This window comes from Haliotis asinina, chromosome 10, assembly GCF_037392515.1.
Source record: "Haliotis asinina isolate JCU_RB_2024 chromosome 10, JCU_Hal_asi_v2, whole genome shotgun sequence".
NCBI lineage: Eukaryota > Metazoa > Mollusca > Gastropoda > Lepetellida > Haliotidae > Haliotis > Haliotis asinina.
This window is the reverse complement of record NC_090289.1, coordinates 37,756,903-37,782,522: the sequence shown is the minus strand read 5'-3', so window position 1 is coordinate 37,782,522 and position 25,620 is coordinate 37,756,903. Positions and strand designations below refer to the sequence as shown.

The window sequence follows — 25,620 nt, the reverse complement described above, 5'->3', positions numbered from 1 at the left end:
TAAAAGTCGTTATTCACTGTTCGCCAACACGCTCTAATTGCAGTCGCGTCCGCGAGTGCACCGACATCGTGTGGATATTTTTAGTTGTTTACTTCTAGAGAGACGCATATTTTGTGTCAGCGAGAACCGGCACCCATGTTTGTAACGGTACATTTGATTGGCTGGTTCTCCGTGACCTAAATGATGTGTACGAGCCGCCGAACAAACAAACTACATCATAAATTGGTATGACAACACATTGTACAAAACCTTTGACATTTGTACAACCACTGTCATTTCACTTGACCAATGCCGTCCTTGTATTGTCCGTTTTTTTGCTAGATAATCTGTTGGTAATTTTTTGCACGAGAATCTTTCAGCCAATCAGCGACTTGTACTTGAGCATTCTGAAGTGGGTCATGGCTTAGGGGGCAAATATAGGTTAGTCTGTCACATCTCGTACTGGCGAGAGAAGCACGGACGAAACGAGCGTGCGCTCCCAAGTCCCGGTGTCTAGTTTTTAGGAACATGGACATGTATTCGAAGGTTCCATGGACGACTGTGAGTTGATTCGATCACAAGCCAAGATATTTCATCTCGTCTGACGTGAAGCGACCAGTCTGTGAGGAAGCCCATTCATTGCTCGTTGTACAATAGGCCGACATTACGTTAGACCGCTTGTCACAAGCCAACTTCCGCGATAACTCAACATCATTGTAACCGCTCAAACATTTTGTCTGCCATTGCTCTTGTTGGGAAATCTACATTAGTCTGTGAAATGACAGATATCTCTTCAACATTTGAATTCCAGTGTAGAAATTCACCAATAACGGAATTCCAACAACACAGTGTTAGGGTTTGTCAATGAGGACAACCTTTCTCTGTACAAAGGAATCTGAGAAAGCACCGTTCAGTCTAGAGTATGACCACGATGGGAAAAGAAGCAAGCTTGGACGGTTTAGGTAAGTCATCAGTGTCTCTATGTCGTAAATGTGAATTTTAAATTTCTTTTTTTAACTGACATATTTAGCCCCACGTCATTGTTATTTTTTTGAGTGGGCGGGGCCCATAGATCGCATTACGTAATAGTTAGACGGGAGCAGTAATTGACTTTGGGGAGGGGGGCACTATATTCTTTGTTTTCTTAGACTAACCAGTATCACATTAATCAATATAAAAAATGTGATCTCATATCCTTGAAGTTTAGTCATATGTACCTCATATTGAGTTGTCTGTTAGAACCAAGTTTGTGTGATAAATAGATAGCACGCTTATTGATTTACTATGGCATGAACGTTGATTTGTCTAGTGTTGTATAATGTATATTAGTGTTTCACATTAATCAATATATTGCCACATGTGGTTAACTACATTTTTCACCATTTTAAGTTGAGTTTTGTAAACAAGTGTAACAATGTTGCAATACCATATTGACACCACCACAAAATATGTTATAAATATATTTTAAACGAAATATTTATGTCTATCTGACATACAGTATGGTTACTCACAGTACTAATTCACATAGTATATTTTACAGCTGTGAGATACTATATGAATATTTCTGGTAAAATGGATATTCCTTATATATGTTGCTGTAAATTTGTTACATGGACTAATAATATAACTAAGCACCGATATTTCATTGAATATTTTTTTACTGTCACCTGCACATGATACATACACTGTGTTCTTGTGGTAGCATGTTCTTATTTAAGGATCTCAGCTGTTGCTATGGTAACCAGAATCTAAAATACCTGACATCAAAATACAGGCGTTTTGAAAAGAAAAGTGCATGATGTTATTCATGGTTCATCGAAGTTCTGTTTTATTTATATATTTAGGAATCAAACACATTTCAAGCGTTAAATTTCATTAATTGTTATGATATTGACACAATATTGTTTGCTGTCCATGTGATGTTTTACAAATCGTGTAAAACGTTTTGACAGATATGGATGTGAAGTAAGTAAGCAGGATGTAAGTATATGATGTTTGCTGTAAATAAATGCCAGTCGGTTGTTGACCATTGTGACTTGTGACAGGATGGAAAATACTTGTGTAGATAAGTACTGACCATCCTGACATGCTTGAAGATCTGAAGGGAAGCTGTGGAATATTTTCAGCCATATATATCGCAGGCTTTGACATCTAGAACGATTGTCTCATATCAGTGAAAATGACCAAATTTGGACACAAATATCTCTTGGTTTACTTGTAATTACTCTTTTTTGTTTCGATGACACTTTCCGTATTTACCAAATTTTCATGATTTTCTGCACACATTTCTTGCGAAAATGTGTTTTATTTTAAAGATACAAAGCTTAAAAACTTACCTTTGGGCACAAAATGGGCATTTTACTTAATTTCATATATGTAAAATAATGTTGGTGGAGTGATTGTTTTTTCTTAATATGGTTTCCGCTAAGGTTTTGTATAAAATAGATAATAATAGGCTTGATTGTTTCAAAACTAAACTGTCTGTGTAATACAAGATATAAAAGGGTTTAAAGGCTGTATATCCTTGAGAAGTCGCTCAGTCTAGTCAGTTGCAATAGAGACTCTTCATCCAACTCCTTCAGTTGTAAATTTCAACAATAGTCTCAGGCACTGTTGTGAAAATATAACTTTCTGTGCATAATATATGCTTGTTTACAAGAAACAAAAAAATGAGCTATTTACAACATCAATAAAATTGAGTGGTAAAGAAATCAGGAACTGCAATAACGACCATGTTAAGTATCTTGGCGGCAGCACAAGTCATTTTCTACATTCCCAACTTTGTATTGATCGTTAGATAATATCATATCCTCTGCAATGGCTAGTTTTTCATTAACTTTCGTAAATACATGTCAAGAATGCTCTTGTGTTGGCGCCCTTGCTTCTCCCGTGCAGCTTCACTTCCTGTTTCAAGTCTATGTTTAATTTGTGAGAGGCTTTTCCTGTTTTCTTCTCAGAACAACGGGAAAATGTTGGTGCTGAACACAATTTTGCTAGAAAAAGTTGTTTTAAGCTCACTTATTAGTTCATTATTTTGTATTGAAGACTTTGAAGTAATTAATCAAAAAGTTTAGAAAGCACTCAGCTATTTTAAAATAAGCTGTATTTCAGAAATCATATTTAGTATATTTTATTATTGTGAATAACAGAGATCATTTGTAAATATTTTTTTGCAGGACAATTATAAATATATTTCTGAAAAAGATATTAGTGAAATGGAGGAAAAAAAATCTCCCTAGTTATATATGTGAAGAGATTTATTTTCGTTTGTAAGAATCCACATGTATTGAGCATACAGTCCTAAAGTGAGTTTTTAGGTTGTTCAGTCGGTGATCATCATTCTGAGTTGATGTGTATGGTTTTCAGCTAAAATGTGTCAAACTGTCTAGTTTCAATTACGGCAAAACACCTTTCAGGAATTATTGTCAATGAAAATAAAACTTGTTGACATCAAAGAGAGTGATGAATTATCACAAGTACGTAAAATTAGTGCTGAGCAGTTTTGAAAGTGTACTGAACTGAAAAGCATGTCAGGCAAGGCTTATGACCGATAATATGTTAGTAGCTGAAATTTTGAAGATTTAATAGTTTAACAGATCCAAAGACTGTACCTGTATCCATACTGGGGTGAGTGAGTATGGTTTTACATGGCATTTAGCAATATTCCAGCAATATCACAGTAGGGAACACCAGAAATGGGCTCCACATGTTCTGTCAGGGAATGGACCCCGTGTCTTTGGCTTGACAAGTGAATGCTTTAACCACTGGGCCACCCCAAGTGGGGTTAATGAGGTTAATGATGGGTTGCACTGGAGATTCGTAAGAAAGAATTCAATTCAGACATCACATTAGTGGATATTGGGTGGTATAAGACGATTTTAACGAAAAACCACAAGAGCATAATCAATCTGTTCATGATACATGTAAATAACATGGCAGCAGCACTCTAGTCTTTAATGTATTCTCATAACTGGATATTCCTCCGAAGTGAGTGAGTGAGTTTAGTTTTACGCCGCTTTTAGCAATATTCCAGCAATATCACACCAGGTGACACCAGAAAATGGGCCTCACACTTTGTACCCATGTGGGGAATCGAATGCGGGTCTTCTGCGTGACGAGCGAACACTTTAACCACTAGGCTACCCCACCACCCCATTTCTCTCGAAGGTAAAGACTCCTACATTAAGTAAAGTAACTTACAACGTAGCACTGAATATGTCTACTATATGAAAAAGAGATTAACTTTTGCAATATATGAACTAAAAATATGTTTAGATACATTTAGATACACATAATATTTTAACCTTAATGGGCCTGTTGGTACATTTTCAGGGGTTATTCGATGTTCATTGCCAGAAACAAAGGAATTAATTTTCATCACCTAATAACACTAGATATATTTAGTTATTAAGATATATTGGCATGTGAGAAGAATTTAATATGACATTGATCAGTTTGGAATTGTTTCGTTAATCTACACATGTTCGTAACTGAGAGAGGCAGGTAGATTAGACCAAGACTTCATCAAAGCTCAGTCCTGTTTATAAAACCTATATAACATGATGAATATAAGGCTGTCTTTTTTCTCTACAATATTTTCATGTCCAGTGAAGACAAGTTGATGCGAGATGAAAGTATTTAGCATTCATAACTACTGACATTTTGTGGGGTTTCCGTCTTTTTCCACGCTTAAGGGGGCAGTGGGTTAGCCTTGTGGTTAAAGCTTTCACTCATAACGCCAAAGACTCAGGTTTGATTCCCCACATAGATACAAGCAGTGAATCCCATTTCTGGTGTCTCTTGCCGTGATATTGCTTGAATATTGCTAAAAGCGGCATAAAATTAAAACTCACTCACTCACTCACTGCAGACTGAAACAAGGTGGTGTCTGGGGGAAAAAGTGACAGTCTGACTTTGAATTGTGTCCAAACAACAGTGACTGGGTAACCTGTGGGATGAATGAGAAGAACTGTAAAACTTATTGCACTCAATAGAGGTTTGTTGTATGATCCTAGGGGAGCTGAGAGTAAAATTTGGGTCTCTCTTATCCACTCTCTGGGGTAGTAATCATCTATGGGTAGATTTTGTACATTGAAATAATGTCATAATAATGCATTTGTATTGCACATACAGATTATTATTACCCCGTATAATCCAAGCTGCCTGTGAGGTGTTAGAAGGTTTTTAATAGTCACATGACTTATCCCACCAGGTACCCATCTATGAATGTTTATCATTATCTTTACAGTAGAGAGTCGATATTATAGGTATATCAACACATTCAGCATAAACAATCAAAAATGCATGGAGAAACATCAAATAGTTATGATTTTAACTTGTGGATTTGTTGACGTGTCATGACCTACAGGTTTAAATCATAGTGAGTCTAGTTTTATGCTGCCTTTAGCAATATTCCAGCAACAACACTGCGGGGGATACCACAAAATGGGCTTAATGCATAGTGTCCATGTTAGGCACTGAACCCAGGTCTTTGGCTTGACATACGAAGGCCTTAACCAGTAGGTTTCCCTACCCGCTTGTTTAAATCATAAGTATGAAATCAAATGGTATGGATTGAGGAGATAACGTTATTGGAGAAAACAGGCTTTAACCTAATTTCACAGTCAGTCACCAGCAATTCACAGTACATGTGTAGTAATCATAGTAATCATGTGTTAGGGTAATAACTGCATATGGTAAAAGTACATGCAAAAGCACCTAGAGACTGTTAACCCAGCCATGGCTCTTAAGAGTATTTTCAGCAGATTTTATTGACTGTTTTCAAGTGAGCTTAACAGACCAAACAAAATTTTACTTGACTTTGACTTCAGGCTGTTGGCTAAACTCCCTTATTGTACTGATATGTTAATTATTGATGAGGAAAAAAACCCATGATTGTTACATTAAACATTTATAGAATGTATGCATCTTTTTCTAAGTAACTTTCAAAATGGATGCTTGAACTTGTAACAGCCATGTTTCCATAGGAAAATGCCCTATGTATTCCTCATTTAGCAATAAAATTATCAAATTCTTTAAACAAAATAGTGTCCTGTATACTTCATTTAGAAAGAACAGGATAAAAATCTTTACAACAACATAACCTAGAAACTGATTCCCAGCACTGATCACTTGGAGGCCATTAGTCATCTTCCATTTTGTTTTTCTCACTGTTGTAAGTCTAATACTATGACTGACATATCAAGACCAGGGCACAACATGTTTGTTTGTCTCGGAACATGTTTCACCCGAAATAATTCTCCCTGAACCCCACTTGCTCAGCTTGACCTCAGGTCATGCTAAAAATAGCTGCGTTCAGGTTAGAGGGCATGACCCATCTTGTTCGCAGGTATGCTAATTTCTGCACAGGTGTTGGTGAAACATGGTGCACACAGACTTGTCTGATTTTTGTAGGTCACTGTTGAGGATGTGAAATATTAATTCAAGGGTCGTTTTACACACATATTCATGCTGTGAAACCACAGCTTTGTCGTTTTTCTGAACTGTTTGAGATAAAACAATTAATGAAGAGCAACAAAGATGGATAAAAAAGTAGGGGTTTTTTTTTGTTTAATATAAATTTCTATTTGTGTTCTGCAGACATATCTGTTGTTTTAGCTTGCATTTTATCAGCTTTAAGTATCAAGATGAATGATGTAAATACAGAGCTATATGTATGGATTCCAGACTCAAAACATATCTAAATGTTTGGTTTAAATGTTTTTTGGTAGCTGATTATATTCCTGTTCAGCTAATCTCTTAAATATACTTCAACATACATTGCTATTGCCATAAATATGACTTCTTGTAGCCATTGTTACATTATCTACAGGTTTATAATGTGTTAACTGCTGCGACTTATGAATGATGAATTTTATGTCACCTTATAGGTATTTAAAATCCATTAGGTTCCATCTGTCAGTCCATCTACAAGGTAATTTTAACATGAATTAATAATTCATTGCCTAAATGTTAGAAATTTGAATCTCAAAATGTTAAACAAATTTGGATCGCGCATTTACAATTCAACTGTATCCTACGTCCCACAATATATGTTGAGGTTTAAAATAAGAGTCCTAGTCAACCCTGTGTCAACATTATATTTCATTTATAGAAGAACATTGAAGAATAATTATGGCTGATGTTCAATTTCACAATATACAATATTTTAAAATGTTGCTTCACCTGAAAAACCCAAGCCTATGTATCCTGTAAGATATCCAGTCAGTGAAATGCAGATAAAATGTGATCTCATTACTCAGAACAAAAGTGCTCTACTAAATAGGGCACAGTTCACGAAGTTCAGGGATAGTGAAGATGTTTTGGTTAGAACTGACCACTGACTGACCTCAGTGATTATTGAGATCGCAAATGCATTAAGGCATAACAACAGCCCTAGGCATTAGGGCTGAGACTAGTCAATACCTCGTTAACTTGCATAAGAGTGGTATAGTGTAGTTGAGGTCAGTCCTAGCTTTCCAGATGGCCAATGACGCATTTACTGTTAGTCTAATTCATGTAGGAATTGTACACAAACATGTATTGTCAGTAGGGAGAACGAGGTCACGTTGACGTAGGCGTATTGATTGGCATATTTTTAGCAGTGTTTATGAGCGGGTTTATGATTTTTCGGTTAGTGGAAATTAGATTTTCAATATCACATGTCCCATTACACAATATTCACTTGGATGTTGTGCTTGAAACAAAGGACATGAACTCATGGGTATTTTATCAGAACATATTGACTCTTGAGTGAGTTTATTTTTACAGGCTATTAGCTATATCCCAGCAATATGATGACAAGAGACACCAGAAATAGGCTTTACACATGATGCCATGTTGGGAGCTAAACTGAAGTATTGCACAGATCATGCTCATACAGTTGATCACTGGATTGTCTGGTCCAGACTCAATTATATACAGATGCTGCCATAAAGCTGGAATGTTACCGAGTGCAGTGAAAAAGTAAACTCACTCACTCACTATTAATCAATGCAGTTGCTGTGCAAGGTTGCCTCCCTTGGGACAGAAAAATAACTAGGATTTGGGGGTTGAATCCTGGTTGGCACTAATCATGTCCCTGGGTTTGTCAGCTCCTAACTGGTGCTTATTGTTTAAACCAAAGTGGTAAGCATCTGAGAAATACTTCAGTCTTCCTTCTTACATTTAAACACGTGCCATGATATGACTGGAATACCATTGGAATTTCAATTAAACAAGTCCCTCCCTCACTCTAGATAAATAATTATAAAAAAATTCAGGTGAAATGGTCAGGGTCCAGTGGACAAGAACATTTTAAGTCTTGAAATTCGGCAAACAACAGTTATTGTAATACAAGACAAATCTTATGGACAACTAATAACTCAAGAAGTTGTTCTCCAGAAGTCTTGTATTGCGTTTCTTGTTTCACAGATTTTCTTCAGTTACAGCAAGATGGAATTAGATGCAGTGAAGTGAATTATTAATGACTAGAATTCAGCGATGATATGTTGAAAGTGCCTGTTGACACAAAATCCATATCCACAATGTAGAAAATATGTACAAAATCACACAAATACCAAACTGCACTTCATAAAAAACATTTTCCTCCTATATATAAGAATGAAACCTGGCATTAACTTGTGTGACAGAATTTGATTAATGGTGGCAAAAATATTGATCCAATTTTCACACTGTTTTCTTTAATTCTTCTTGTGAACACTTTTAAATCATATAAACAGGAGATCGTTTGTTCTTATTATGAACATCTGGTGCACATGACAGGTGCTTTGTCTGATGGAGAGAAAAACCACCATGGACCTGAAGATGGGCAAGGGCCATCACAGGTGACTGGTGAATGCTTGACCTTAATCCTCCTGCTAATCTGCAGCTGGGTAGCAGTGTTATGTAATCCTTGTGTGTTATGGAAGACACTAAGAGGAGGCTAATGAAATAAGATTATCCCTGATAATATGCTTTAGAGATGGTAAAACTGTACCTGATTTTAACAGCTTCAGAGTTGTATGTGTCAGAGTGACATACAACAATGATTTCATGGCTTACAACAGCCTAGTGGAGTGAGTGAGTGAGTATGGAAATCCCAAACATAACATATGTTGCATTTGACCACTTTCTAAATGGCAACGTGTAATCATGGTTTTACCCTGCTTTTAGAAATATTCCAGCAATATCACAGCGGGGTACACCAGTGCTAGCAGGAGTGTGTGGGTATAGTTTTATGCCCTTTTTAGCAATATTCCATCAGAATAATTCTGTGGGACACGAGAAATGAGCTTCACACATTCTAGCCATGTGGGGAATAAAACCTCAGTATTTGGCGTGACAAGCAAATGTTTGGACCACTTGTCTTATTTCCCCACCCCCCAGCCCAGTGGAGACTGGGACTATGCAACTCTTAAACAAATGTAAATAGTTAAAACTTTGATTTGATTAGTTATTGTAAATCTAATATGTAAAGTAGAATTATAATATTTGATGATTGTGGAAAAAATTGGAAAATTATTTAAACCATGAAAACAATACAATGTATTGTCTTTGTTCTTAAGTATTATAAACAGGAAATAAGGAAACGGCGCATGTTGTTTTTAGATTCTAAATTCTACACCAGTCTGTTTGCCATTTTCATGATGTATATCCGACATTTAGTTGTAATCCGGTTGAGAACTGCGCTGTTTTTGCAACTGTCCATTGACTCAGTTTTTGTTACAGTGAACATTTTGATTCCAGAATCAAGAATTCCAATGATCAGTAGTCTGCCATACAACAAATTATTGCACAGTTGTTGGCATCTCACATAAAGTAACACATATGAATAGAGATTAATATCTTTATGATTAATGATTGTTGACAGCTGTTAATACGGAAAATCTATTAGGAATTGTCATGTGAATTTCATTGGCTATTCAAAAACATCTTTTGTTTCCTGTATGCTTCCAGGCTCTGTTTGAGAACAGTGGGGACGCAGCAGGTTTGACATGCAGGGTCAATACTCTGAACAGAGGCGGTGGTCAATATTGTGTATTGATAGGATTGACCATGTTTGGTTATTATGTAATAACTCTCACCATGCTCTGCAGATTATTGATTTGTTTCTGTGTGGAAAGAGACAGTAACAAAATGATGGTTGTCATAGTTTTAATCTAAGTAGTAGTAGGTTAGTAGCATTTGTTTGACAGTAGTTGTGGGGAAAGAAGTAGCAGTAATGCTGGTTTTTTACCAATGATTAAAGGTAGAAAGTTTATGTGATAACTGGGAAAATATTAGTCTTGCTTATGAAAATGTTGCTGCGTCCTCAATTGTTTCTGAAGTAGAATATTGTGAAAACATTGAAAGGTTGTTTTGTAATAAGGTTTTTAACATTTGTGGCAATGTTTTGTAATCAATAGTAACATTTTCTCAGATTGGTCAGCTTAATGGTAGTCTACCTGCCTCGTGTTTTTCATTTCTTATACTCTTTGATAAGCTGTGAAGAAGGAAACCTGATTATAGCCATCATGGATTAACATTGTGTTAAAGATCAATGCTGAAAAGGTTGCCACATGAATCATGTTTCTCTGGTGACGATCTCGGGTGGGGCCATGAAGTCATCACCCAACCAAGCCTATTGTAGGTTATTGACAAGTGGAGGGACTGCTATACAGAGTTCAAGAGGCAGTCCCAGGCCACTGAGCCAGCCAGGGTAGATTCCCATGGCTATCGACACTGACAAACATGGTGCATTTGTGATCAATATTTGTTAATTATGCGATGGCCACATGTTGACCGCTGGTCACATGACTTGTGTGTGTCAGCAGTGAACTCTGGCCGATGGTCAACCTGATGGGGGATTGTTGTAGACTTGCTACTGTTTCACTAATGGCATCCGTTACTATGACGATACATATTGATTTGGTGTACTTTTACAGATATCAGAAATGTGATGAAAAGACATAAATAATTTTATGTATTATAATTTATAATTAAGACAGTATATACATATAGACATTTTGGTTCAACATGAGTTCTGAATTGAATATTGTATTTATAAGCAACCATTTAGTGTGAGAACTTCAGGAGTTCAAAAATTTTGTGTAGAGATATTATCAATTTCTTGAATCCCCTACATGCAAAATCTTTATGATATACTACTCAGAAAAAAGTTCATGAAAACCCATTATTTTATTATTACTTTGATTAATCAGGCTTGGAAAATTTGCTGTAGCAGTGCATGCCAGATACTTTTATTTTGGCATATCAATAGCACTTGGCTTTAGTTGATGGAAGAAAAGAGATTGGTCTAACTAGACCATAAAGCATTTTACCAGGTACAGGTGTCAGACAAGTGGATGAAACTGACTACAGCAGTTCTGCAAAGAAAATATGTGTCTTTAACTAGTTTTGAGTGGTATAAGATGCAGGTATTATTTGGGTACCTATCTCTTGCACTGGGTCATTCTATACAGCCTTGATCAAGTTCATTAAAGCAAAGACCATAAAATAATTCCATTAAATGGTTCAGATTAAAGCTTGTGTATAAATGTACTACAGAATATTTTCTGGCCTTCTAAGGGCCCTGTGCAAGCCTACATCATTTACCTTGATGCCTCAATGAGAATTACTCATACAGAGGTATTTGTGTCTCATGGCAACGAGGCAAGAGTTCAGAGAGCGGTCAATTGGTCAGGAGATAGGTAAGGCAAGCTGTGAGTTGGATGACCCATGGGGGGAGGGGTGACCCAGCAAGCAGTCACCACGGGGTCAACCAACAGCCAAACAGATTTGAAACAGCAGTAATTGATTTTTCCTAATGTGGAAATACAGTGTCCATGTCTGTTGAATACAGTAAGAATCTGTTGAATACAGTAAACGGTCAAGCTTTCAGAGGCACATGTAGTTAGTGGTATTGATTTGTGAACAGATGTTGTCTATACTCCAGGTCAAAAGGTTTTGTTTATGAAGAATTTGAGATAGTTGGTATTTGATAGATACCAGAAATATTTCACAAATACGCTGGATGAATTTAAAGATTTGTAAATTAAGTTGTACACATGTACAGGAGAGACCTATTAATTACACAATGCACCTTTCCATCTTGTAGTTATGAGTGGAAAGCAGGTGGTTGACGTTGCCCATATTTGCAATAGGTATCAGAAATATTTCACAATTAAGACAAAGGTAAAGATTTATATATTAATATATACACCTGTACTGGTAACTTGAGACATGAGACCTGTTAATTACACAATAGATCTGTGTGTCTCGTGGTAGCTGTATGTGTAGAATATGGGTGTTTAACTTTACGTATATTTGTCGACTTAGGTTCATTTTGGTTTAATTATATTCAGGGATATATTTGTCGTTGTACAGGATTGGCTTTGTCAGTACATATATATGAAGTGAAACAAATAGGGGATTGATTCAGTGTGTTTCTGTCTTGCATGAGTTAAAATAAGTACAAGGTGACAAGGCAGAGAGTGGGTCTTGTCTGTAATATACACAGAATAGAGACTATAAATCATTTAACAGTCCCCAGTGGCTATACTTTGTATTGACCTGGTGGAAAGTTCCTGATAAATTAGTGCCAACTCTGACATTTCTATTGACATTTAGTTTAGCACAGGTAAAGACTATAATCACCCTACATTACTTTGTCACTTCATCAAATTATATTTGTGTGATAAAAAATAATCTGTTTTTTTTAACAATAAGCATGTCTATATACCTACTGGGTCTGATGTTTAATATCTATATCTGAAAGGGTCTCCATATGATTGAAAGCTGAATATTGATTAATACCATTATTTGTGTTATGATGTGACGAAATAAGAGGAGATAGTTAGCTGTGAGAATTTTAAAAGAATCAAAATACTGTTTGAATACTGAATTTTTATACTGTTTTGGAGATGCTTTTCTGAAAGTGATACATATAATTTGGCAGGTGGTGGCATGCGTATATACTATACATGTGTGATAACATGTATTATGGACATGTGTGATAACATATAATATACATGTGTCATATGATATGTATGTATGATATCATATAATATGCATGTGTCATAACATATAATATGCATGTGTGATAACATATAATATGCATGTGTGATAACCTAATAAGGACGTGTGATAACATAGTAAGGACATGTGTGATATATCTGCTGATAGTGAATGATAATGTAGACTTTGGTGTAACCATGTGTAATATCAACACTGTTGTAATATGGATTTTATTGTGTTTCAGAGTTTGATGGGGAAACAGTACTTTGTCGAGTGTGTGGAGACAAAGCTAGTGGCTTTCACTATGGCGTACATGCATGTGAGGGCTGTAAGGTGAGCTCAACATGATAAATGGCACAGAGATTTACTAACACACATACAATTTCCATGTAATGAAATTAATATACATAAATTCACAGTAACGAAATTTATAGAGGAAGTAGCTTGAAGGAATTATTTTGATAGCAAGATTTTTTATCAACACTTTTTATGCAAGCCCTGTATATCACATTAATTCATGTGCTTACCAATACAAAGTTGCAAAAATACAATCATGATAACAGTGAACGAGATGTGCCATGGAACAACAATGTTACACTGATTATGGTTTCTTACAATTATGTTGCATGTATGACTTTGACTTAAATTTTTAATAAGTGTTTTTATTAAGTGTATGACTGTTATAAAACAAAATCACATTTATGGCATAATTTCTTACAACATTACAACATGTTTTACCTAGTGTCATATGTAGCATTCATGTCTAGGAGTACTTGTATTCATACATATATGTCTCACAAAGTGTGTGTATGTAATACAGTATTGCACAACTTATGCAAGAATATCACACATAAATAATACATACACAGTTGATATCAGTGTGAGATTCATGGCTGCATCAGGTCAAAAGATGGCAAAATATGGTTCCTGTTACTCTGTGTGGTTCTCACCACCAAGGACATTAAACAATACCTGGATTCCTCCTAATCTGTGCAGTAATCTAGCATACAGCAGCGTTTATACAGAATTCACCCCACCTACAACAATTTCTAGATAATCAACATATTTACAGCAGTGTTTCCTTATTTCAGGGCTTCTTCCGCCGTAGTATACAACAAAAGATACAATACAGACCCTGTCTTAAGAACCAGCAGTGCAATATCATGCGAGTTAATCGGAACCGGTGTCAATACTGTAGGTAAGGATGCTTGACTATTTGTCCCAGGATGTCTGTACTCACAGCTGTCATTGGTCTGTCTCCCAGACCCTGGAGAATACATTAAACAGGATTCCTACACTAGTCAATAAAGATGTGATAAGACTAGATAGTCTTAGAATTGTTCTGAACTCCATCTGGATTTGTTTTGTATATAAATATGTTTCTCAATATTCATATTATTTTTAAAAATGTCCATCTACGCTGTCATATACATGGGCAGGTCCAGATAAACTGAGTATCTGTGTTAAAAATATGCCCCCGAAACTTCCTACTACCCATCTAAGTGGTAAGATTTTATGGCAAATACTGTCAACGTGTCTGATGATGTAATTTCACATGGTTAATGTTTAAAATATTCTGCACAGATTCCTGTCATTAATATTTTATTACATTGTGTTTTTTTCATGATGGAAATATTCAGAAAACAGGGAATAGATTCCTATTCTGTCATATTATTATTGTCATTTTGCAGGTTGAAGAAATGTATTTCAGTTGGAATGTCCAGAGATGGTGAGTAGTTTATTATTCACAACAACAACAACATCATCATCATCATCATCATCATCATCATCATCATCATCATTGTCATCGTCTCAGTGCTTGAAATACATATGGCATAAAATAATATGCCTCCACTCTTTACCACTTTTATAGATATGACATAGAAAAATCTGAATCAGGTTCAGATCTCATGAAGTTTCTTTCTGGTGTCTCCTTCCTGGTTATTACTCGAAAGTTGTTACTTACCGTGCCAAACCATTCACCCCCATGATAGCACATTTCTTTTGTGGTCTTCAGCAACCCATGCTTGCCACAAAGGGTAAGAGGCAACTAACAGGATGTAATGAGAAATCTATTGTACATTTCATTGAGTTGAATTAGCTGATCAATATTTAAACCACAGTAAGAGGTCAAAAGGTGTGGGTCTATTTGGAATGTTTTGATTTTATGAGGATGAAGCTCACCTTGACCTACTTCCCGCCATGACATCCTCAATCTTGTTTTGTGTCTAGATCTATTTTTCCCCTAATCCCTAATAACCCCACTCCTGGCATTTTCCCACCCTCCTGTTTCAAGAACATTGTTTTGAGTGGGGGGAGGTCAGGAGATGGAGGGAAAAGGGGGCAGCATTTGTTTATGGGCAGAGATGGAACATACATCATTGATGACTTCACGTGTACAAATTGTACGAAACAAAACGTGGATAAATAATGTATGTCATGGATTATTCACAATGTTGGTAACCAGCTCACTCAGCCTGTTTCCCACTCAGTGTAACAGCAGTTCAGTGTCATTCTGTCCTCAGGCTTGGCAAGACATAGCTAACTAAGCGTGATAAGTGGTATAGTCAGTGCACAAAGACGGAGAAAGTGGGTTGAACTCATAAATAATACCTTTAAGGTCCCACTAGTTAGCACAGTTGGGATAGTCAGGATCAGGCTTTGAATGTTTCTAAAGTTTGAATATATATTAATTAGATGTAAACCAGCATCTGAGTACTTTTTACAATTAATATTATAATATAAGCTCATATATTTCAAGAACTGTGTTTTAAGTAATTTTAGAAAACATACCATAAACCGAATTGAATCAATTTCCCATTATGCTGGATACAGAACCAGACAAGAATAGTGTATTAATTATTTAAGAAAAGAAACAAAATGAATTTAATTAATTTCCCAGTCTGCTTGATAGTGGCAGGACAGTCATAAAGGGTGCACATAATGCTCTTACTGCGATGATAGTAAAACTGCCTTAAATCAGACCACTTTCACTATATGAATAATGTATTTTGTACAACGTTACACCCTGAACTCTCATCTGTTTCATCTGCAGGAATAATGCAAGACTATTTGATAAATCAGATGTTATTTTGTATTAGTCGCGATGTGGCCCAAGAAAAAAAATGTGGGAAAGAAATAAGGGATCAGATGAAAGGGAACACTTGTGCTTTTATGTTATCCCTTATTTTTATTTACACTGAATGCACTTCTTCTTCAATGGATTGCAAAAGTGTTCAGAATAGTATGTGTTGTTTTACTGCTTAAAGGTACATCATGACAGGGCTCACAGCACAGGGCTTTACATATTCCCATATGGGAACTTGAACTCTTATCCATGATGTATTAACCACATGACTATCAGGTCTCTCCTTCTTGATGATGATGATGATGATGATGATGATGATGATGATGATGATGATGTACAGAATAATCGTGAGACCATACTAGATGGCTATATGTTCTGTCTCAAATTAATTGCATAATAACTGTAGTACTGAAATTTTCACCTGGACACAATTTTTTGGCGCCACAGTTTGTTCTGTTTATATGATATTTTGATGCAGAATGTTTTCTGATTTTCAGCTGTGAGATTCGGACGTGTCCCTAAGAAGGAGAAGGCTCGTATTATTGAGCAGATGCAGAAAGTGAACTCCCAGTCCCAGACCATAGCCCTATCTACCATCCTCCAGAATGAGACCGATGTTATACAAGCTGTCGTCAACAGTCATCAGCTCACATGTGAATTTACTGCACTTCGTGTTCAGAAGATGAGGGAGAATGCACTTCAAACTAATGAGTATCTCAACTGTCCAGCACACATGGTGAGTGGGAGGGGAAATAATTGGTTGTATCTCCCATTCTTATTGATATATTGCTGAAGGACCACGCATCCTTCTAGACGAAAAAAAACAATTTTTCTCTAAATAGACAATGTCTCAAAATGAGTAGGGCACACTCCCACGTCCTTTTCCCAGCGTTTGTCTGCTTGAAGAGGTTCAAGACACATGGTGACCTTAGATTATGAGAACAAGGCATTTACTTAACACTTTTCAGGTGTTTTGATCCAAGTCTAGCTGTGATAACATGAGATGTCTATGCCAGAATCTCAATTATTAAGTGAAACGGATTTTATTGGCATGAAAAGCAAAATTAGTTCTGGATAAATCATGAATGGATGACTGAACAACACAGGGCACTTGCTTCAGCTGTGCAAGATCCGTTTTAGAACTGGTTTCTAGCAAGCCATACTTGTTGTAAGAGGTGCATAATGAGATCAGGTGGTCAGGTGGCTGACTTTCTTGAAATATTTCGTCATATCCTAATGGCAAAGATTGATGCTTATGCTGTTGATCACTGTATTGTGTGGTCCAGAGTATACAAAGGACCACCATACAGCTGGAATATTGCTGAGTGTATTTTTGAACAACAAAGAAACAAAACTACAACTGTACAGATCTACATATGGATTCCATTGTTGCTCCAGAGCTCCAATTAACATCTAAAAGATTGCATTTACTTTTTCCAGTGTTGATGTGTATATGCAAATATTCCAGTGGTGATTGTGTTACAGGCTTGCCCTCTCAACAACCAGCTCGGCATGGACAACAATGCCAATAATGCCGATTGGGAAGATTTCTCTGAGAGCTTCACACCCGCCATTAAGTCAGTTGTGGACTTTGCCAAGGGTATCCCAGGATTCACTCTGTTGAATCAGGATGATCAAGTCACACTGCTCAAGGTGAGTTACGATGCGGCTAGACAGAAAAGCTCAGACGTGGGAATGAAATCAGATTCCCAAGTTTAATATATCCCCACATCTGATGCTATAAGAGTAAATTATTAGGACTGAATGGTTTCAATGCTGGACTAATTTAAAACAAATACATGCTTGTTGAAAACTGAACCGATGATGACATGTAAGTCTAACATATGTCATATTTGGGATTTCACTTTCTTAGTAAAGTACAAATTCTAGTACTTTTTTCGGTTGAGTCCCATCCGGGATTCGAACCCGCACCCTCAGAGTCAGGCACCTAATCGCCAGCACACAAAGTCAGCCGCCTAGCCCGCTCAGCTACCGCGACTTCCACAAGCGGGCTAGGCGGCTGACTTTGTGTGCTGGCGATTAGGTGCCTGACTCTGAGGGTGCGGGTTCGAATCCCGGATGGGACTCAACCGAAAAAAGTACTAGAATTTGTACTTTACTAAGAAAGTGAAATCCCAAACATGACATATGTTGCATTTGACCACTTTCTAAATGGCATCGTGTAATCACATGTAAGTCTATTCAGATAAGTCCAATAAACCAATTCATGATAGACCATGACAGATGATGTCTGATGACCTATGACTAATTCTGTGTGATCATGTAAGCTAACAAATACATCTGTTTGCATGATCCAGGCTGGGACATTTGAGGTGCTGCTCGTGAGACTTGCCTGTCTGTTTGACCCAGACACAAGCACCATGATGTTCACAGGTGGACGACTCTTCAAGAGACATCTAGCTTCGGTAAGCTGACAGGACAGTCACAGTTGTAGTAGAGAATATACACTACAGGCATGAATATCTAAATTTTTATGTTTATTCTAAGGATTTGTTATTTTTTGATTGATAATAACATTAGTACAGTAAATAATGTCCAGACTCATAGAACACATGTCATATCATCACAGTTGCATAGACTGATGAGCATGCTGGGTTGTCTAGTCCATACTTGATTATTTACTGACTGCCACCACGTAGCTGGAATATATCTGAATATGGCATTAATCACTCACTCACTCACTCACTCACTCACTCACTCACTCACTCACTCACTCACTCACTCACTCACTCACTGTTTCAGATGACGTCAAATGCTGGCTTTCTGTTGGATTCTATGTTTGACTTTGCTGAGAGATTCAATCGATTGAACTTAAGTGATGATGAATTGGCTGTCTTCTCTGCCATTGTATTGTTGTCACCTGGTAAGATGATTATGTTTGTTTAGATATTTATTTCATTTCATATGGTTCATTTTAAGTGAACATTTAGTATGTTTTCTTAAAGATCAGACTAATATATTTCTGTCAGCTGTTATGTTTGAAGTTTAGAAATTGTGAAAAAATAAGAAAATGCTTTTTCAAATGAAGATAAGCTTATTTTGAACACATTCACCTTACTGTTTGCTCTGTTCAGACCGGCCTGGTCTCCGTAATCTGGAGCAGGTGGAGAGGATCCAGAACAGACTGACTGAGGCTCTCCAGAACATCATTAACACTAACCACAAAGAGGACAGCACGCTCTTCGCTAAACTGCTCATGAAAACCACAGACCTCCGCACACTCAACACATTGCACTCAGAGAAATCCATAGGTAAGTGCCTCTCTTCATCGAGTTACAAGCAATGTGTACAGTTTGAACCACCTTGTCTTAACCTACCAACCAAAGTTTCTGATGAGGCTAACTTGAGCATCATAGACCTCCAATGGTGATTAAAATGAAAATGAATTTCGATCTAAGCTCAGCTGATAGTTCCAGTCTCATAATTAAGAGGAACTTTCTTATCTTCATGATGAGTAAACATCACAGTTGGGTCTTATTCTTTCATGGATGGATCATCGTTCCTGTGTATGTCTTTCTTGACAGTTTACATTTCACATTTCAGCCGGTCAAAATGGCAGCCGAAATGCTCAAGAGAAACGCAACAGCGCTGAAGAGATGGAGATGGACTTTCAAGATGCTCAAAGTATACGGTACGAAATAATAACAGTGTCATGTGTCTGTACATGTTGAAATAAATGGTATTAATATTCCAGCTCCATCAGCTTACAAGGCAGTGATAATAAAATCTGGTAACTTTCAATGCCTGTTATCAGGCACCAACAGTTTGTTTATAGGGGTACAGGATCTTTTGTGAATGACAACATGTTTCAGAAATATTATCTACATTATTAATTTGCTGGTTTAAGATGTTGGTTTTACATCCAGCATAGACAGTTTTTATGTATATTTATTGTGTTATTTCACTTTTAGCTCTGTCCGTTCCGTGTCGCCAACCCTCTCAGAAGCATCATCCAACATGACTGTGACTTCAGGTTTCAACAGTGCTGATTCTGCCTCCATTGACAGCAACGGTGTGCCTAGTCAAAGACTACCATTTGAAGCAGCAGCTCACCAGCAGGTGGTACTGAGAACCCCATACGGGACATTCTACCGCGAGGAGATGAGTGGCTTCTATGGGATGGTTGCTGATCAACCTCGACGCCGGTGCAATACTTTAGATCGTGATACGCTCACACGACCTCGTCTGCATACTATTGAAGAAGGAAACAGGAGAAGATATACTCTGGACAGAGAGTACATTAACAAAATGGTGAACAAACTGAGTGACCGTCTGGAAAAGCGAGCAACTTTCAGAGGAGACAGCATGCCACCTTCTATATCAAGCAGTGCAGCCAGTAGTCCAATTCCAGAGGAGAATTATCCATATCTGAACAGCAACCGCGAGTTTGTGCCAATATCCACTGCAGATTCCAGCCATTGCAGTTCTCGTGCCAGTCCCCTTCTCAACCCAGAAGGACTCATGGCATTTGGGTCTTCACCCAATTCACCCCGTCCAAGGTCAAGGTCAGGGTCTTTTGGAGCAGATGACTATCCCAACATGCGCCCTCGTTGCTACAGTTTTCATATCAATAGCGAGGGCCGAGCATCTCGCGTGTCCTCTCTCAAGCAGTTCCCTGAGAAGGATCAGATGTCAGCCGATTCTCAGTACCTGTCCCCCGAGATGAGGCGAGGCAGCATCAGCTCTTCCTACGGTCTTCATGCCAGAAAGAAATCCTTGCTGGTTGACCGCCATCCATCTTATCTCAGTGTCAACCCAGAAACTCTCCTTCATGATGCTGAGAAAAGAGCTCATGGTCAAGAAATGGCCAAACTCAAGGTGAGACATTTTGTATTTATGTATATGTATGAAAAATAGTAAAAAGTTCTGGCATTCAGTATTTTAAGCCATAGGCAGAGTGTATTTTATGCTATACTTAGGCAGATCTCTGTGGTCAGATTAAGGCATAGTAAATCTGTAGCACCACATGCTTGCTTTGCAGTCTGACAAAACTGTGTAATCGATACTTTAATGTGTGACAAGATTGCTGTTTCATTATCATGCTCCATTAGCCTGGTTATCACTTACTGCTTAGGCCACCTGTGTATAGCTTAATTATAGTGAAGTCCAGAGTAAAACAGAGCTTTCCATGACAAAACTGCTTACTGTTTTTTGTATTCATTTTAATAGGAGCAAGACAGCTTGTTTAATTCATAAATGATGCACCATGTTTATTGAGCATTGCTTTCCTTGTCTTACAGAGGATGGTTCAGGAGCAGGCCATGTACGATGCTGCCACCCGCCACGGCCTCTACCCCCCACCCAGCTCTGTGATTGGCATCTCCCCACCCCCTCCCGTCCTCCTCCGTATCAGCCCCCGAGATGATCAAATGGGAGCAAAGTCCTCAGACGTAGATATGCCAGTGCTCAGAAAGGCAGGAATTGATGCTTTCGGGGCAGAGAAGAGAAGTTCTCCCAAAGAAGCATCTGCCACAGTGACCACTGCCTCTCTCTCTGGGTCATCAGAGAAGCTGGACATTGACATCAAGTCAGAGGATGAAGCCACCCCAGAGATCTTCCACAAGAAGTTTGACAAGATGAGAAAACATACTGTACATTCCAGTAATGAAGACTATGATAATTCCATGACACTAGACTCCTCCCCCACCCCAGAGGACTCAGAGATTGCTGCAGTTATCAGAGATGCTTGTGTGAAAGAAGAACAAGATGAAAAATCCAAAAGATCTGCCAGAGAAGCTCACCCAAACCTTCTTGCTCACCTCAAAGCCCCAACTCAGGTTGTTCAGCCACAGCTTACAAGGCCAACAATACCCACAATTCCCTGGAACCATGCCTATCCCATGATGCAGCAGGCAGGGTCTTCCCCCATGACAGACAACCCTAGTGTGATGTATAGCGGCATTCAGGGTCAGTGTCCAGTGAATGGAGTCTCACTGGAGACCAAACCTAAAGTGGCTGCTGAAGCTGGATCTAAGGAACAGTTCCATGCCACGGCAGTGTCGCATCTGAAGGATAAGTTGATGAGGAAGTTCGATAGTATGGAGAATTTGCAGAAAATTGCCAAGGAAAATGGTGTGAAGGACAGTCAGCAGAAGCCCAGCACCCCTGTCACCAATGGGACAGTGCTGCTTCCTCCCACAACATCCCAGGCTCAGGTGACAGCAGCTCTCCTTGCCTCCCAAAACTACTCCTCAGCTCTCTACCAGTCCATGTTAAGTCGAGATCTGCCCCAGATGAGGGGCGTCAGCTTCCCACCAGGCCCCCTGAACCAACATCTTGCCAACATGCAGCAGTTCACCCAGCCCTATGGCAGCAAAAGTGCAGCACAAACCACTGATAAACGGTATGTATCCACTTCAGTTTTGGAGGAAAACAATGAATATCACAAGTAAAACGTTTGCAAAGGGGTCAAGTAGCCTTTCTCTAACAATATCCCACGGCAATGATTACTGGGGACTTTGTAGAAAACAACCATATCTCTATGAGTGTTGTTAAAGTTCTTAAAGCAAAGGAGTTAAAATCCTATTTTCATTAAGATCTCTTTGCACAACACACACTGGCCCTTATTACAGGAATGTAAACCATGAGTCACTGTTAACAATTGCAGTAGGAGTGCTACAAGAATATTTGAGATTGGTGGATATTCAGACAAAATCAAATAAACAGTATTAGGTAACCAGTAGGGAAACCAAAGTTATGAAAATTTGTTTAGAGCATAGTATTGTGTGATTACGTGGCTACTAATTGATTTGCAAAATGTACAGAGTTTACTTTCTGATGGATGTAGGTTGTCAAAATGAAGGCATGAACTCAGTCATGACACTATGCTCTGGACCTTGTACTGATGATGGTATCTTGTGTTCCAGGAATGACCACACTCAGCCTCTGAACCTGTCCACACCGAGGCCAGAGGAATCTCTACCTACTAGTCAGACCATGTCCAGGATGTCAAATACCGTGGAGAAAGAGGCTGGAGTCTGATTCTCACCTCTGACGCCATGAGGAGTGTATCATTCCTCAAAGACTAACTACAGCAGCAGGTGCTATCATCCTTGAATATTTGCATTTTATGTTAACTGTGACAAGAGCAGCTATATTTGACTCGCTGAGTAGTGTTGTGGGTGCACGAAGAGAGAAGTTGGATCTGGTTTTGCTTGTGTGGTAACAGTCATTCAGCTCTGTAGACTATGTTCACATCTCCGCAGAAAATGGCATTTCTTGTACGTTTACAGACGTGCCTTCAAGATGCTCCGATGGATAGGATTCACCCAGACAGTTTGTAAATTGCCAAAATTTGATTTTTGTGTTTGCTGACATTTAGCTTGATCCTTTGCTATATGCATCTAGTAGCGATTAACCTGTGGATGATGATGATGATGATGATGATGGTGTTCTTGTACATACAGCAGAGAAGACCCAGGGGAGGATGTTTAGATACAGGTGACAAAAGGGAGTGGATATTATATTGTAGATATGAAAAGGCGATAGTATTAGCTCTTAGACATTACTTTTGATATGGCCTTGCAAGTCCTGATTTCACAAACATGGCTGCTGACAAGTTATGTTTCGGTGTGACAACAGCGAGAGACAGAGCAGTTGGAGCATCCCATGATGTGATAACTATGACCTGATGTGATGTACAAGACTCCATTGCTGAAAGTGATAACTATGGCCATCTTGTCAGTCTCAAAGGACAAACCAACCTTGACAGTGATCAGCTTGGCCTTGAACTTTGTATGGTAAGGTCATGACCGTCAGTGGAAGTTCATGACCTTGCATGGTGACCTTATTCTGTGATATGAAATATTCATATACAGTTGGGTAAAGGATCTTATAACAAGAAAATGATGAACTTTCATCCTTACAAAATGAGTGCTTGGCTTGTTAAGATTTGTGCGACCAACTGACTCACTATACCAAATTGCAAGTGACCACAACATTTGAAAACAGCTAGAATGCTACAGTTAGGTTTTGTATAGAAGAAATGTGTGCGTACACTAATTCAAAGTGAAGGTAATCGATCATTCACACTCTGTACAATACACACACAAGCTGATTTATTTTGTCCAAAACCTAAATGTATATTTTGTGTTATACTCTCCACACAACTACCTTCACAATCTGGTCTGCATTCAATCAGGCAGCTTCAGGCAACACAAGGTTTTCAATGGTAAATCATTCACGGTATTTATTGTTGATGTATTCTGTTTGATTCAACCAAATATATTAGATCTATATTGCGTGTTAGATACGGAAGACATCATTATTCAGAATCGCTGTGTTTCCATTTTCCTCGAGAGGGAGCAATTACGATGGAAGCAAAGTCAATGAGACGAATGAATGAGTAACAGATTTTGTTGAATGTTGAGACAATGAGAGTGTTGCATACATTGCACAATAGTGTGCGGTTTGATGTATTATAATATAATATATAAATATATATTTAACTATTTATTAACGTTTAGATATGTTGCCGTATCTTGAAGCTGTGGCCTAAAGTGCTGATTTAGTTTAGATGGATAATCTAACAGTAGTTTACCCCAATGGATATGATTTCAGTTTGTATTGAAATTTGGAAAACAATACTTGATGTGTTATGTTATTGCTTTTTTATGAATTTGTTGATTTTTTTACACAGAAACAACCTAAAAAATAGAATGAGAAACAGTGACTGTTTTGAAAACTGTAGTTGTTTACAAACTCTGATATTATTCGTAAAATATTAATTCTATATTATTCCTCGGGGGTATCATCATACACTGTTGTATTTATGTATTTATTTGTTGTATATTTACAGACTATCTTTCAAAGAATAATTACAGACACATTCAGAATAACTGAAACTAATAAGTTATTCAGAAATGTTTCGTGTGATTATCAAGTGCAGTATACACAAAACACTTCTGTCTTTTGTTTGATTATTATGTTTTCAAAAGCAGTTGAAGCTTTGCTGAAAAAAAGAAATATTTATTTATCAGGAAATAATGAATCTGTATGAACTATGACCATGAGATGGTTTGTAAGTGCATAATACCTCTGACTAATATTTGTATGTGAGCAGAAGGTTTTCAGCATACATGCGTCATCTGAGACAGAATCATTTATGCTTCTTATAGATATACTAAAATGTTCTCATTTTTTAGAATGGAAACATCATTAAGAATCTTAGTTTTCTCAACTTCTCAGTGCTTATAATTTATCACAACATTTTCATGACTTTTCTGTTAATCAAAAACATGTTATAATATGTTGCCATGGTTATGATAATTGTTTCTCAGAAACCTTTTGTTGCTTTCCTGCTGGATGTAAGAGGGTGATGCTTGTGCCATTATGTCTCTATTTCTATCACAAAATGAAAATTCATCGCTTACTATCTGAAATCCATGTATCTCTGCATCAGTCAAATCTTGAGTGATATGCTTTTACCAATAGTGCTCAAATCAGTAAATAACAATAGACAAAAGATAAAATATTAAATGTATAAAAAGAGATATAAAATTCACAAACATGTTTATTGTGTACGTCTGTATGTTTCCACAGCCGGATGTATTTTCAGT

General features: G+C 37.6%; 1 protein-coding gene across 1 annotated transcript; it reads left to right on the top strand.

Moving 5' to 3' along the window:
* The first annotated feature begins 412 nt into the window (after positions 1-412).
* Positions 413-23,908, top strand: LOC137298488 (uncharacterized). Its single transcript, XM_067830776.1, has 13 exons — positions 413-941; positions 13,199-13,287; positions 14,046-14,152; positions 14,646-14,683; positions 16,540-16,778; positions 17,528-17,695; positions 18,361-18,468; positions 18,806-18,926; positions 19,138-19,314; positions 19,607-19,694; positions 19,975-20,881; positions 21,304-22,406; positions 22,930-23,908. Exons 1-13 carry the CDS (start codon positions 902-904, stop codon positions 23,042-23,044), a joined length of 3,300 nt encoding a protein of 1,099 aa, XP_067686877.1. The 5' UTR covers positions 413-901; the 3' UTR covers positions 23,045-23,908.
* Positions 23,909-25,620: the final 1,712 nt, after the last annotated feature.